Below are 16,272 nucleotides of genomic sequence, written 5' to 3' on the forward strand. Positions count from 1 at the left end.
CTTTGCAACAACCGCTTCGATTTACTTCTGATAAATACAAAGTCTCGAAAGAGTGTATCACAATCTCCTGTTGGGATTTATAGCTGAAATTTATTTTGCGACACATGGTTAGCTTTTTTATGTGCAATTGTTCTGTGTATCATCTTCTGCCGTCAAGATGCATCCATTTTTACAAAACTCGGACTGAATGTTTCCCTTCACGTATGCTTTTTATAGACGTGTGAATGTGTATTGTAGTCTTTAACTTGAACTGCGCAGCTCGTTTTTTATGCACAAAATTCTCGTGCCCTTGTTGCGCAGGTTTAGTACTTTGCGAAATGATTGTTTTATTGTTGAACCGATACTTCTTTATAGAAAGAACTGTTGTTTTCGTTTAGTTCATAGGACAGACAAGTTCATGAAAGTACACAAAATACTGGCGTAATATACAAATCCAAACGTCAATGTTTCCTAACCATCAGGCTTAACTACTTAAACCTAACTAACCTATGGACATTAGACAACACTCAGTCATCACGAGGCAGAGAAAATCCCTGACCCCCCCGGGAATTGACAAGGTTCTAAAATCTGCGTACGATCTGATCTTCTTCTTTCTAAAGTATTTAAAGGTAATGAATTGCTGAGCGTCGTATAAGGAAAAGTAGGCTGTATACTGATACGAATCAACGCACATCCCGCTGTAGAGTGAAAAATTCATTCTAGGCCATACACTGTTCGATAGAAAAATTAAGATTAATCGATTACATGGTTTCATGAAATTTCTCAGATAAATTGTACTTCCTCAACTTGAGTGAATGCCATCCAGCAACTATAAAACGGAACAATTTCGTTAATTAAAAATACACCGTATATTTAGTCGCGTTAATAAACAGAATTACACCGACAATGTATCACACGAACAGGAGTCAGTAAATACGGTTGAAAGTTTCAGTTTTTTGGTGTACAAATGGGTGAAACCTTGAATTGAAAGAAATTTGTTACTGAGGTGCTTCAAGAACTATGTTCAGCTACCCGTGCTGTTTGTATGATTGCTAGTTTTGGAAACAAGCAATCAAACATCTTAATCTATTTTGCGTATTTCCAATGATTTATGGCGTGGTTTTCAGTGGTAGCAAATATCACAGCTACAAAACTAGAATTTATTACTCATTACTAAAGCTCCTTAGTGGCCCAGAATGAACTTCAATAAACAAATACAAAAGCCTTTGATTATTTGCTCAATAACGTAAAATGTCTGACGTAGGATAGCAAGTTCTAAAGCTAGCCTTAAATCATTTCTGTTGGAAAAGTTCTTCTCGTCCATAGATAAATTTTACTAAAAATTGGTATAACGTGTAAAAAACAAAATAAAACCTTCTCTTTTTAAGTATATGAAGAGTTACCTGAGTGGTATTGTAGAATAATATGTATATTATTATTTATTTTACGCCAATTTGCTATTTAGTAGCGCTTAAATGGCAGTGTGTAGTTATACTCGCAAAGAATTCATGCTGGTTCTCTAAGGTTATTAGAGTGACGATTGTTTTGAGCACTCGAGAGGCTTGCATTGCGAGAAATCGACAACCCAGTCGACGGAAAAAATGCCCGCACTTACGAGCTAGGAGCAGTGAGACTTTCATTTATCCGGGCCGGCGTCGTCATTTGTCATGGTTAAGCATGCTCCCTGCGCGTCGCGGACGCGACGGGCGCATATGGGAGCCCTGTGTAGCTGCTGCAGACGACGGCGTGGCGGTCGGCCCACCGTCCCCAAGCGCGCCGAGCGTGAGAAATTGCCGCTGCTCACGAACGCCGAGTGGCAACACATGATGAGATTCCACGCCTCCATCTGCTACAAACATCAGGAGTTGGGCTGCACGCGTCGCGACCTCACCGTCCTTTGGAGCCGCCACTTCGACCACTTCCTCGTCAGCTTCGTACTCGAGTACTACTTCGGGCACGGAGTTGAGGGTGTCCACGTCCGCGAATTCGCAAAGTTTTTCGTTAACATCACGCGCGGCTCCATCGACGAGAAGGTACGTTCCTGTTATTATTATCTCTCTGTTTTTACTGTCGTAGAAACAAATTAGTACTACTGACCTATAGGTCCTAACCTTCGTGTCGGGGGGAAAAAAAAATTATTGTGTACGTACCACTTCCCAATTTCTTTCCACATGAAAGGTTAGGTTTTAACGCCAGAGGACTTTTATTTGTTTATTGACGCTCACAAATTATGCAGACTCTTTGAATATTTTGTATGTTGTTTACTACATAAAAGCAGCTACGTTCGTTTCATAACTTCAACACTTCTGAAACTGTTGAGGTGTTTTAGAGAGACTTCTGCATGTAAATACGTGGTGTATCATGAAGACTAATGTTTCACAACACGATACTACTGACAATTTCGTATAAAAAGTTCATATGTAAAAGCGTCGGTAATTCGATATGTTTATGGAGTTATGACTGTTTTGTATATTATGCGTAGAAGAAACCGCACACAAATGATAAAAAGAGGACCCAGAACTCTTATTGAAGCAATTTATTGATACAAAAACTCACGATCATGACGTCAAAATTAAAATCAAATTTTCAAATAAGTCCACCGCCGATCTAAATATATTTTTAGAACTTGATTTTAGTGTTGACAATTCCGCTTCTCTGTAATAGCGTTATATTTAGTGCTTTACTTTTGTATTATTCTCACAGTGTCCCACCGACGTCCTGTCAAAACTGAAATGTATATAGAGGATAAAATATTCTTTTGTACGAGAGGCAGTCACAGAGCAGAAATAACTATGGAGCGATCACAGCGCACTGTGCAGGTCGCCAACATCAAACCGGAATTAGGCAGCTGACGTTAGTATTCGCTGTTATTTACACTTTGCAATCACTGCAAAGCATAAACTTCATATTACATGTATTTGCCTTGTTTCACGCTTTTATGTATTTGCAACTGCAAAGTCGCTGAAATTTTGCTGTCCGGATGCAAATCGAAATTTGTCGGAGAACGAAATGTTGCTTTTGATGGATAAGTGTCAAAAGGTCTAATTTCAGTTTAATGAAGACATGAAATCGTATCACTAATTTATGTGACTATAAGGCAATATATTTATGAGACACCTGCTAGATAAATTCCGTAACGTCGAAATGAGCTGCCAGTCAATCGGTTGAATCTGTACACACTCCGACCAATGTTCACAACAAAATACGGTTTATGTATGACGCTCTGAGTGAATTATTTCCTGTCACTCAACTTTACAAACCAGTGTTTTTATGTTACATACCGGTAGTATAAAGTTCCCGTGATGTGGCGAAAAGTTATGTGCGATTAATATTATTTCCATGAAGATGAATAAAGATTGAAAATATTATAGTGGAAAGTAAAAAGGAAAGAATAATATTCAAAAGGTGGTACATTGCTAACGTTCTATATGCCATAGCTCCTCCAAATTCGAAGTTTTTCGGAATGCTTGCACATTGGAGTAGTGGGAGGCCATTTTGCTATGACACAGCAGCATAATTTATGAAAACAGAGACTGGATAATACTATCAAGTACCGTAAAAGATCAAATTGATAGCGGTAGGCTATCTCTCTCTTATTTTCCTGTAACGTGTGAAATAGCGACACCTGACATGTGACACTTGCCACAAAGAAAAGAAATTCCCGTGCATTTATCTCTTCAATGCTAATTTAGTTTCAGACTTCGATTGCAAATAAATACCCCTGTGAAGATCTGGCACAAATCGACGATGCTTTTGAAAGGTATTTTCTGGACGGACACACTACCACGCGACAGAGTGTATGTTGCACTGTATGCTGGCGACAGATATTATTTTCTGCGTATCTGTATCCTCATTCCATATATGTTCGTCCCCTATGGATAAATTACAGCTGTCATATGTAAGTAGAGAAGTAAATATAATTGAATGGTGTACTTGATTTACAAGTTTCTGAATCTGTGGTAACCTGATTGCCATACTCTTCCAACAATGATTCACATACGTTGGTGTGAGCTGTATAAATGTCTTGACAATGTTTGTTGTACAGAAAACGTTTTGACATTTATTACATACACTTAGACGGAACACGATTTCAAAAGCAGCGAAACAAGTAGCTTTTGTTGTTATCAGCATGTGAAAGTGTCTCCTTGTGAATTAACACTGAAAAATGTATGTTTCAAGGACCTGTAGCGTAGTGTAAATCAGCAAGTGACATATTTATAACGAGTGTTCAGACTCGCAGCTGTGTGATACTAATTTTTATTTCTTTCACTTTAACTACGGATCTGTTTCGGCTATATCGCCATTGTCAGGTGACGTATATATTGTCTAGATGGGTTGACATACATCGTCTGCAACTGTGTACTAACTGTCGTTCTGTATTTGGTGAATTATGGTGGCAATTAATTTGTTATGGCAGTAATTTTTACACTCATGCAGCTACGATGTCATATGCTTACAATACTGAAAATTTCCACATTAAAATCATATCATTATTTGAAAATGGCTTTCTGCATAAGATAATTGGAGAGTACATTAAACAGACATGTAACAAACCATGGAATATTTGAGGGATTAAAGTACTTTGTAAAAGGGTAAGGGACATGCATCCATTGACAAGAATAAGTAAAGATCCTGTAGTAGTTGCACATTACAAAAAATACTCAAAATCACTAAGGAAAGTGAAATCAGTAAAAAATAGTGAAACTTGCTTATTATTTCACAAGCCACTGATTCCAGCAACAGACTTAGGGCTATACAGAATCTAGAAAAACGAGTGAGAGAGGACAACAGGACACAGAATGGACTGCCACCACTACTGAAATAAATAGAAGGGCTATGTATGATCTGTCACAGATGGCAGACGCATTAAATAAAAGTTTCTTACATTTATTAGGAAATGTAGGGACAAACAGTTCAAGAGGAAAAACACAGTAATACATCGAAAAAGGAATTCTCACAAAATTCAGTCGTATGAATATATCACCAACTTCCCCTTCTGAAATTAAGAAAAATATGTAGTCTCAAAACTAAAAGCTCTTGTGGATTTTATAATGCTTCCAACAGAGTACAAAAGGTTTGTTTCCATGTAATAAAAACTGTCTTATCTGAAGTATATAATGCACACTTACTCAATGCATTTTCCCAGAGAGATTGAAGAATGCCATCTATAAGAAAAATGATCGGAGATATGTCAATAACTACCGACCTGTTCCACTTCTGACATCATTTTCCAAAATTCTGAGAATGTGATGTGTTCCAGGATAGTATCCCATCTGAACAACAATAATATCATCAGTAAATCACAGTTTCTATTCCAGCAGAGCTGCTTTACAGAAAATGTCATTTACAAGCTCACACATCAAAATTTTGCAAGCATTAAATAACAAAATAGCACCATTTGGTATTTTCTATGACCTGTCTAAGGCACTCGGCTGTGTGAACCTAGATAAACTGGGGTTTTTTGGAACTGATGGTATAGCTAACCAATGTACAATGTCACATCTTACCAAAGGAATGCAGAAAGTTGTACTTAGTAGTTAAACCAAGGTAATCAGGGGAGATTACTCTGACTCAGCAGAAATACCATATGGAGATCCCAAGGGTCAATCTTAGGTCCATCATTTTTCCTCACATATGTAAACAATCTCCCATCTAATATATGACAAAGAGAATTAGTTTTTTTGCAGATGGCACTAGTATTGTAATCCAAGTCATGCATACATTCAATAACATAAAAAATTGTAAACAGTGTTCTTAGCAATATCAATGACAGTTTTTCTGCAGTTGGTACCACCCTCAATTTTTAATAGACACAAGATGTTGAGTTCTGCACATCTAGGGGTACTACAACAATGGTAAGTGTAACACACGGTGAGGAGGTAATAAATAAGGTGGAAACTTAATAATTTTTAGTTGTCCACATCGATGAGAATTTAAACTGGAAAAAGAACGTCTTTGAACTCCTAAAACAACTTAGTTCAGCCATATTTGCACTTACAATCTTTGCAAATCTTAGGGAGAGATACCTCAGTAAGTTGACATATTTTGCATATTTTCATTCAATAATGGCATATGGAATAATGTGTGGGGCAACTCATATTTAGAAAGGAAAGTCTTCATTGCTCAAAAACGTGTTGTAAGAATAATACATGATTCTCACCCACGATCATTTTGCAGACGTCTGTTTAAGGAGTTGGGCATTCTGGCTGTTGCATCACAGTATATTTACTGCCTCATGAATATTATTGCAAATAATCCTCTGTAGTTCAAAAGGCACAGTGAGGTACATAATTCCAATACTAGAAGGAAAAATGACATTCATATATCACATTAAGATTGTGTTTAGTTCAAAAAGGGGTGCAGAATGCCGCAAGTAAACTTTTTGATCACTTACCCAGTGCTATAAATTGGCAGATAGACAGTTAAGTAAAATTTGAAAATAACCTCAAATAGTTTCTCTTTTACAACTCCTTCTACTCTGCAGAAGACTTTCTATTAATGTAACGTGTAAACAGTGATTGGAAATAATAACTAACTTACATCTGTACGTTCAATAATAATAATAATAATAATAATAATAATATTAATAAAAACATAAACAGGAACTTCATGGGTATCAACACACTTTCCTGAGGCACACTTGAATTTATGTCTATTTCTGTCTATGATTTTCCATCGAAGACAACATGCTGTATCCTGCCTACCTAGACATCCTCATGCCGGTCAAAAATATTGTTTGATAACCCATATGATACTTTTAGTAATACACAGTGTTGTAGTACTCTGTCAAATGATTTTTGGAAGTAAAAAAATAATGTGCAAGATGGGTTTCATGTAACCATCGTTTGTGGAGTTCATACTGATAGGCAAGGAGGAGGTCGTTCCTTTTGAGGTACCTCATTATGTTTGAGGTGAGAATATGTTCTACCTTCCTACAACAGATAGACATCAGAAACACCAAAGTCAATGAATTTGGCCAGCAGTTTTGGGCGATCACTTGCATTACTCTTCTTGTAGACTTCTGTGACCTTCTGTAGTACATTTGGGTGTAAATACGAGCTAACTCAGCTGTAACTGTGTGCAGAATCTATCAGAGATACTGTTGGGCGCTGATGGCTTGGTTAATTTCAGCGATGTCAGGTGTTTCTCAGTGGTAATGACACTAATATTTATTTTAATACTCATCTTTGCAGTCGTGTGTGAATTAGACTTGAGTAGTACTTCTGTATTTTTGTTTGTAAAGAAACATTTGAAAATGATGATCAGTAATTCTGCTTTTGTTTTGCTATTATCAATTTTGATTTCTGTGTTCTCTGTGACTGTATATTCCCACATTTGTTCCACCGACATCTTTTATACATGACCAGAATTGTTTTGGGTTTTAATAAACATCTATGAATATGATTCTGTTACAGTAATCACTGAAAGCTTTATGGGAATATACGGTATGGGTAAAGATATGTAACATTTTTATAAGTATACAGCATGTTAATATTTAAATTTAAACAAGATTTTCTTCCATAACTCCTCGAAGCGAAGAAAGCAAACATTCCAAAAAAATATTTATGCAAATTTTCAGGTACAATTAGTGGTTGTTCTTACTGTACTAAGTGGAAACATCGACCAATAAGGTACAAATTTCTTGCTAAAGAAGTGTTTCAGTGCCCTTATATACCACATTGATCAGAAACATGGACACAACCAGTATTTGCTGTGTTTAAATTATTTTAAACTATGTTAAAATTTAATTGCGTTATACAGTTTGTTGCCAACGGTCTTGCTGCAGTGGCAAGACCAGTTCCTATCAGTTCACCAAACTTAAGCGCTGTTGGAATTGGCTAGCACTTGGATGGTGACCATCTCGGGTCTGCCGAGCACTGTTAGCAAGCATGGCGCACTCACCCCTTATTAGACCAATTGAGTAGCTACGGGTTTCAAAAGTAGTGGCTCAGGTCATGAAAGCTGACAACAGCTGGTGGTATGCTGTCCACATGCCCCTCCATATCCGCATCCAGTGATGCCTATTGGCTGAGGATGGAGGTCAGTCAGTACCGCTGCACTTTTCGAGGCCTGTTTGGATGGAGAGAGAGAGAGGTCAATGCAGTTTGTTATTGTTGATATGTTAAGGGGAGTTGGAATGCCCTATCCCAACAATGTTAAATTTAGTGATTTGGCTTTCCTGTATTTCAGGAACCACTGTAGCCATTGAAATGAAACTTTAACAGGACATTAAACTGTATGTTCTGAGTCTATTGAACTAATATAATTTCATTTCAGCCAGTGCTTTCGTAAATACAATTTATTAATTACAGGTTAAAATTTTGTATCCCTTTTTGTACCTTATCCTAAATAATTTTAATTACACATAACATTATGTTCTTCTTGTAGTTCAGTTGACTCAGGATATGTATATTATTACTCCCTGAAATTTTGAATACTCTTCTCGAAGTGGTTTCTGAGATTTAGAGAAAAATGCAACAGAAAATGTAAATTTTCAGAATCGGCTTCTAAAGTTTCGAAAGACTGTAACTCACTTAATATACACTTAATTTTTTATTTTTAGTTCACTCAGAAGCACCCTGCACCATACTTGTCCTTTTTCCAAGTTTTTCTTCTTCTTTTCTTTCTGGACTCCTTAGTCGCCAACTGTTTGTATACTCTGCTTTATCAATGCAAACCTTGTCCATCCATTCAAGTTCTCTGATGCAGTTTCCTCCAGGATTAATTCCCATATGCTGTACCACTTTCACCCTACCAATGTTGCTATCATTAAAAATAATAACAGCATCACTGAACCCCCACTTTAGTGTCTTCATTTCAACAAAAACATTTTTTGGTAAGTGAGTCCATATAAGACTATTGAACGACTCACTGGGATTTTGAGTCTTTTTCAGTAATTCAGGATTTGCCAGGTCTCTCTGTAAATAGGTTTTATGATATCCATGACTGCCGCAGGGATGGAATGTTTATGGCTGTATGAACTGTTTGACTACTGGACATTGCAATAATTGCACCAGGAATTATATATATATATATATATATATATATATATATATATATGTATATATAATTTTATTTGGGGTCCGCAGCTCGTGGTCGTGCGGTAGCGTTCTCGCTTCCCACACCCGGGTTCCCAGGTTCGATTCCCGGCGGGGTCAGGGATTTTCTCTGCCTCGTGATGACTGGGTGTTGTGTGCTGTCCTTAGGTTAGTTAGGTTTAAGTAGTTCTAAGTTCTAGGGGACTGATGACCAAAGATGTTAAGTCCCATAGTGCTCAGAGCCATTTGAACCATTTTTATTTGGGAAATTGCAAATATTATAAAGAGATAAAAATCCGAAGCTGTGAAAAAAATGTTTCCATTCTAACTCCCCTTAAGCAAAAAAAATGTTGCTCCATTTAGTGGAGCGAAGGAATATACATCACTTCGCATACTTCACACCTGAGAATCTTTTGTAAATACATGTTTTACGTTATTGTTTGTTGGTTTTGTATGGTGGTCAGTGTTTGATTTGATATCGTACAGTGTAATCACCTTGGCCCGCATCTCGTGGTCGTGCGGTAGCGTTCTCGCTTCCCACGCCCGGGTTCCTGGGTTCGATTCCCGGTGGGGTCAGGGATTTTCTCTACCTCGTGATGGCTGGGTGTTGTGTGATGTCCTTAGGTTAGTTAAGTTTAAGTAGTTCTAAGTTCTAGGGGACTGATGACCTAAGATGTTAAGTCCCATAGTGCTCAGAGCCATTTGAACCATTTGTAATCACCTTGCTGGGGATAAATGTTGTCAAAATAAAATAATTCAAAGTAAACGTCCTTATAAAATATTAATTTTGTCGCATAGATGCTGAAATAAGGGTCCATGGTAGCGCTTCTGACCAGGAACCGCCATGGCACATGAGTGCCACCTTAACTGTGTGGTACTAATGTTCCCAAAACCATTGCACTGTGGATGGTATGTGGCAGTGTGAAATTTGTCAACACTGTACAACTCGCTAGTTTTGAGAAGAGCGAGAACTCAAATTGTCAGCCCTGGCCGGTTGTAATTGAGAAGGAGCAGTCAAACCAGGCAATCCAGAAGTTAGCAAAAGCATGGGCAACTGTTTTGGCCATAATCTCGGAGAAGGAAATGGCTTAGACCCACCTTGCAACTCGGTTGTTGATATACATAATATACCGAAAACCATCAGAGGGCGATAATGGTCCCACAATGTCAATATGGACGTGACATGGGCGGCTCTTGGGAATGTTGAATTCTTCAAGAGAGTGCCGGGTGTGCTGTTCCACTTTAGCCCTCTGACATTGGATACATGTAAGTGTCCAAGTGTGATAATGGTTTTTTGTTCCTGGCCAAACGAAACCTCAGTGATTAGCTTTGTGGTAACTTTGATATATGGGAGGGCCAGTCCATGCAGGGATCCAAAGATTGTCTGACATAGAGGGGCACACACGTCCAGGCTAACATACCTGTCAAGGTATCGCACACGATGGGTATGGGGGAACATGGGAGGAGACTATGCTCGAGCGTTAAAGAAAAGTTTGTGTCCATCGAAGTTTTGCCTAACTTGGGATCGTCTGCCTGTAGGTGTGCCAACTCGTTCATGTCCAGGAGAATCGAGATAATGCTTATTCGGGACAGACAGTCTGCAATGAAGTTATTGGACCTGTGTATGTACCATAATTCCATGTAATACTGGCAGATGTACACTCCTGGAAATGGAAAAAAGAACACATTGTCAGCGGTGTGTCAGACCAACCATACTTGCTCCGGACACTGCGAGAGGGCTGTACAAGCAATGATCACACACACGGCACAGCGGACACACCAGGAACCGCGGTGTAGGCCGTCGAATGGCGCTAGCTGCGCAGCATTTGTGCACCGCCGCCGTCAGTGTCAGCCAGTTTGCCGTGGCATACGGAGCTCCATCGCAGTCTTTAACACTGGTAGCATGCCGCGACAGCGTGGACGTGAACCGTATGTGCAGTTGACGGACTTTGAGCGAGGGCGTATAGTGGGCATGCGAGAGGCCGGGTGGACGTACCGCCGAATTGCTCAACACGTGGGGCGTGAGATCTCCACAGTACATCGATGTTGTCGCCAGTGGTCGGCGGAAGGTGCACGTGCCCGTCGACCTGGGACCGGACCGCAGCGACGCACGGATGCACGCCAAGACTGTAGGATCCTACGCAGTGCCGTAGGGGACCGCACCACCACTTCCCAGCAAATTAGGGACACTGTTGCTCCTGGGGGTATCGGCGAGGACCATTCGCAACCGTCTCCATGAAGCTGGGCTACGGTCCCGCACACCGTTAGGCCGTCTTCCGCTCACGCCCCAACATCATGCAGCCCGCCTCCAGTGGTGTCGCGACAGGCGTGAATGGAGGGACGAATGGAGGCGTGTCGTCTTCAGCGATGAGAGTCTCTTCTGCCTTGGTGCCAATGATGGTCGTATGCGTGTTTGGCGCCGTGCAGGTGAGCGCCACAATCAGGACTGCATACGACCGAGGCACACAGGGCCAACACCCGGCATCATGGTGTGGGGAGCGATCTCCTACACTGGCCGTACACCACTGGTGATCGTCGAGGGGACACTGAATAGTGCACGGTACATCCAAACCGTCATCGAACCCATCGTTCTACCATTCCTAGACCGGCAAGGGAACTTGCTGTTCCAACAGGACAATGCACGTCCGCTTGTATCCCGTGCCACCCAACGTGCTCTAGAAGGTGTAAGTCAACTACCCTGGCCAGCAAGATCTCCGGATGTGTCCCCCATTGAGCATGTTTGGGACTGGATGAAGCGTCGTCTCACGCGGTCTGCACATCCAGCACGAACGCTGGTCCAACTGAGGCGCCAGGTGGAAATGACATGGCAAGCCGTTCCACAGGACTACATCCAGCATCTCTACGATCGTCTCCATGGGAGAATAGCAGCCTGCATTGCTGCGAAAGGTGGATGTACACTGTACTAGTGCCGACATTGTGCATGCTCTGTTGCCTGTGTCTATGTGCCTGTGGTTCTGTCAGTGTAATCATGTGATGTATCTGACCCCAGGAATGTGTCAATAAAGTTTCCCCTTCCTGGGACAATGAATTCACGGTGTTCTTATTTCAATTTCCAGGAGTGTAGTTCATATGCTACATCTATCGATGAGGAATGTCCTTTCCAAGGTTATGGGTGGTGTCAACCAGCAGGAAGTGGCCCATAAAGACGGAAAATTTGCGTCCCTCGATATTGTCATGGAAGTGATTGCCTTGTAGGCCATCACAAATTCGTAGTTGAACATTGACCATTTGCACTAAGAGGACAAAAGTTTCTTAGAAAAGAACTGAAGAAGTTCAATTGTTTCACCAATACACAGCTGCAATACCGCACTAATCAGTGGGTTGCTTGTGGCCATGGTAACCAAAATGTAAGCATTGGCCACCAGGTGAGCCAGTGTAACAGTATGAGTGAGGGCAGTCTTAAGACTTAGGTATGTGGGAGGTGCCAGTGGTAGAAATGTATAATACTGAGGGCTGCATAGTTCACGGTATTCTGCAGGTGTAGACAGGTTTAGAATGAGCTCAGTGCTGTCAGATAATGGTTGAATGCCTTCAGATGAAATGGTGACAATGTTGTGAGTCAGTTGTGACTTTTCACTTCCATCCAGGTTTCCCTTACTGACTCCCTCATTAGTAAGAACACCCCAGATGCTAGGAAGGTGCCTTGGACAAATGATATGATTGCAGCCTCTGATAAAGAAGAGCCTCTGAGAGGGAGTGCAGGAGGTGGCCTTGTGTGCATGGTGTAACAGTGAAGCTGACTGTGTGTTGGGTGAAAGTCCAAAATTTCTAGTGAAATAAATGCCGAGCACTGGTTTGTCATACTCAATGACATTAAATGTCCCTGGGAAACACAGACCCTACATGAGATGGATATGGAAATCTGCAGTGCTGAGGAGTTTGACGTGGGATTTGTTTGCCACACACATTGTTAGTTTGGTAGGGAATGTGGAAGGTGGGGCCAGTGCCGTTGGTATAACACTAGCTTCTGCACCACTATTGATGCGAAATTGGAGGCCTGACGTGTGGTCTGTGATGTAAAGACGACCACCGAAAGTTGAGGAGGCGTCTACTGATTGTTGTTTGATGGGGCAAAATGTAGGAGGGGAACACGCCATGGTAGGAGGTAAATCTGTGGTGACCAGTGAAAGCAGTACAACTTTGCCAGCATAAAATCGTGACTGAGCAATTGCTGGTGTCCCAGTGAGGCGTCGCCCGATGTCGTCTTGGGGAAGTCGATGTGATAAATGTATGCAGGATTTGACACGAAAGACAAGAGAGCGTGGGAGGCAGGTGGCGCAGGGATGATCTTGATCATCATAGGTAGTGTTGCGTGAACATGCAAAAGAAAGGTGTGATGCAGAGTGTCACCTGAGGCCAACGTAGTTGGAAGGGGGGAGGGGGCGGGGGCTGGGGATTCACAATGTAGGAAACACATACGGAAGTACAGTTGACTGTCACAGGAGCCACAGCCATAGCCGTAGAATGCAGAACCAGAGAAATCAGAACATATGATGCCAGGAAGCAGACGGTATCTGTAGAAGACAAGTAGTGTAGAGATCTCACGCCACTAAGTGCCATTATGTAATATAGTAGTTATACATTGCGGGGTAACATCAGGTCCAGAACATTCATGTCAACAGGCTCCACGAGTGCAAAGTGACGAAACTGACGTTACTGTGTGGAAACACTACAATACATGCACTCTGTTTTCACCATTGTGCATTTGTTGAGGTTGAAGTATCAGTTCGAGTTGTGTAAGGATGGAATTTTCCCAATTCCAGTATAATGGTAGGATGTGGAGGACGACACAATTAAGGTTCAGAGTCTACTGGCACAATGTAATGGGGTAGCACAGAGTTTGACACATCGCAGGATTCATGGTTAGTAAGCTGCACATGCAGAAGCAAACAAATACAGATCACATTCAACAGAATGTAGGTCAGTCTGGGGCGTCTACACTGAGGTCGAGAAAACATACACAAATTACACTTCCAGTACATTACTTCTAGATATAGAGAGGTGTAAAACCCGGCGAGTGTAGAAGTCCAACGAAAGATAGCCACATTTTCAGTCCATGACAAAGTGCACATCCGCGTTGTAGGCATTGAAAACGATGTTCATGAGTGTCATAGGGGTCACAAATGTGGTAATTCCAGAGGATAGAAATCACCAACAAGCACTTTGTTATCAAAAACTTTAAAGAAACTGACAAGTGGAATACAATAGAACAACTTGTAATGGCACACAGACACGAGGACCGAGAGAGTCAAAGATCATAAAATCAAAGATGAAGGATAGTGTTCTGGTGGTCGATGGTTGCCACAAGATGTTGTTAAGTTAGCCGGTAGCAAAGCAAGCTGACCGTATGATAAACAGAGTTGTTACAGTTTTGAAACGTCATAATTGAAGTATATTTGGTATTTCTTTGTTGCTCGAGTGTTCTAAAATGAAAAGCCCTAATTGCAATTAGACAAATCGATTATGTACATTCTTACTAATGGATAGAAATACTGTGCATGAGCTCAAAAGACGAAATTACTTATATGGGTCCTACGTAATGAGATACAGTAACAGTTAATCATGCAATACAGGTTGGCTTCGAAATTGTAATAAAAGCTAGCTGTAATTTTTCATCACCTCCCTCTTTCCCCAAAAGTATTGTACAATGATAGGTTGGACAAAACTTTCGCAGACAATCCTCGAAACAGCAATCAAATTACAATAACTAAAGCATTCATATGTATGATAGTAAATACAATGCAAACAATACATCCTCAACTAGGAATAGGTCATGTGAAACAGTAATTTTATGTATAGTACAAAACTTTTTCAACTTTCTCTTACATAATACAAAATTACTCTTGTTTTGTGACATAATTCATTTTTCGATACTCTTGGAATGAGGCGTGCAGAACCAACATACCTTCATTTTGAGGTAGGCAAGCGCAATGCATACCTCAGTTTTCCACTTCAAAGATAACACATAGTGATAGTTCCATAGATTTATCTATACAAATAGCCAATTTACAGTATGCGATTTCCCCATGTTTACTCTAAACTTAGTCTAACAACCATCAGTCTCTTCTAATTGCTAAAAGCATGTAAAATCAGCTATCCATATTTACCCATTTTTGATAATTTATATTCAACCACATATTTTCTTTCCACATAGACATATCAATATAAGTTTTCTTTTTTCCTGTGACAGAGCAATTGCAAGTAATACATCATGTCTCTCTCTCTAATATGTAACAAATCATCGCTAGAGTGCGTTTCAATTGGAATGATTCCTGTGTGTGTAAGTAAACAAGGATAAAATGTGAGTCCCTCAATTTGAAAAATTACATAAAAAGTCTAATATCAGTTTTATACACAAGCCAAGTAATGTAAGTCAGCAGTGTTCACACCAGTTGTACTATTGCACACTACAGATATATGTGATAATTTTGAATTCAATAAATCTCCTTTACCTGATTCAAGGAAACTTCTGTGTATTGAAATAGTAGTGTCAGTCAACAAAAAAATTCATTTTGTAAGTCTCCAATTCAAGCATATACATACAGACATAACTGATTAATACCTTTTGCATTTAAATATTTTGGCAAGTTGTCTACTAGTAAACATGGTGATGTGAACTACATCTAAATCCTGGTGATGTTCCTGCATGGTTACATAGTCAATAAGAGCTTAAGCTTCAAGCATAAAACCAAAATTAACCCAATTCCTCTCTCCATTCCACAGAACACAATTCAAATATTATGGCTGACGAAATATCAGAGCCTACATTTCCTACCTCAGAGTTCCCACGTCATCAAAGTGCAATGACAAGTACAGAGTTGTGCAATGACATGAGTGGTCAACTTTATTAAAAAAAGTGTCAATACTACCATGTTACACACCAGATTTGTCTATCATAGCGATTTCCCCTAATGTAAATGTTTCTCACTACAGCACAATGAGTACCTAGTCTCCTCAGTGCTACACATAGGCAATAATTCAATTCATGAAAGAGGATGTGTATATACAAGCTAATGGTAAAAGTGTATTAAGCGCAGGATATGTAATTATAAGAATGTTTTCAAAATTTCTATCTCAGTTTCATTCTCCCATTTTCTTATAAATAACTACAATATGTCATCTATGTATAAGTCTTATATTGTAACTCGCAAAACAGAAGCATTCCATTCATTATAATTGTATAAATCATCTTATTGGTAGCCAGTAGTACAAAACCTACACTTTGTATCTAAAT

At 40.0% G+C, this 16,272-nt stretch overlaps 1 protein-coding gene across 1 annotated transcript in view; it reads left to right on the forward strand.

Annotated features, from left to right (window-relative positions):
- Nucleotides 1-1,691: 1,691 nt before the first annotated feature.
- The window catches only part of LOC126176319 (MTOR-associated protein MEAK7-like), a 132,994-nt gene continuing 118,413 nt past the window's right edge, over nt 1,692-16,272 (forward strand). The window contains exon 1 of the mRNA XM_049923469.1: nt 1,692-2,012. Coding sequence (XP_049779426.1) covers nt 1,692-2,012 — 321 coding nt within the window. The remainder of the gene's footprint in view (nt 2,013-16,272) is intronic.

The sequence above is a fragment of the Schistocerca cancellata genome, chromosome 3 (assembly GCF_023864275.1).
Source record: "Schistocerca cancellata isolate TAMUIC-IGC-003103 chromosome 3, iqSchCanc2.1, whole genome shotgun sequence".
In the NCBI taxonomy this organism is placed as follows: Eukaryota; Metazoa; Arthropoda; class Insecta; order Orthoptera; family Acrididae; genus Schistocerca; species Schistocerca cancellata.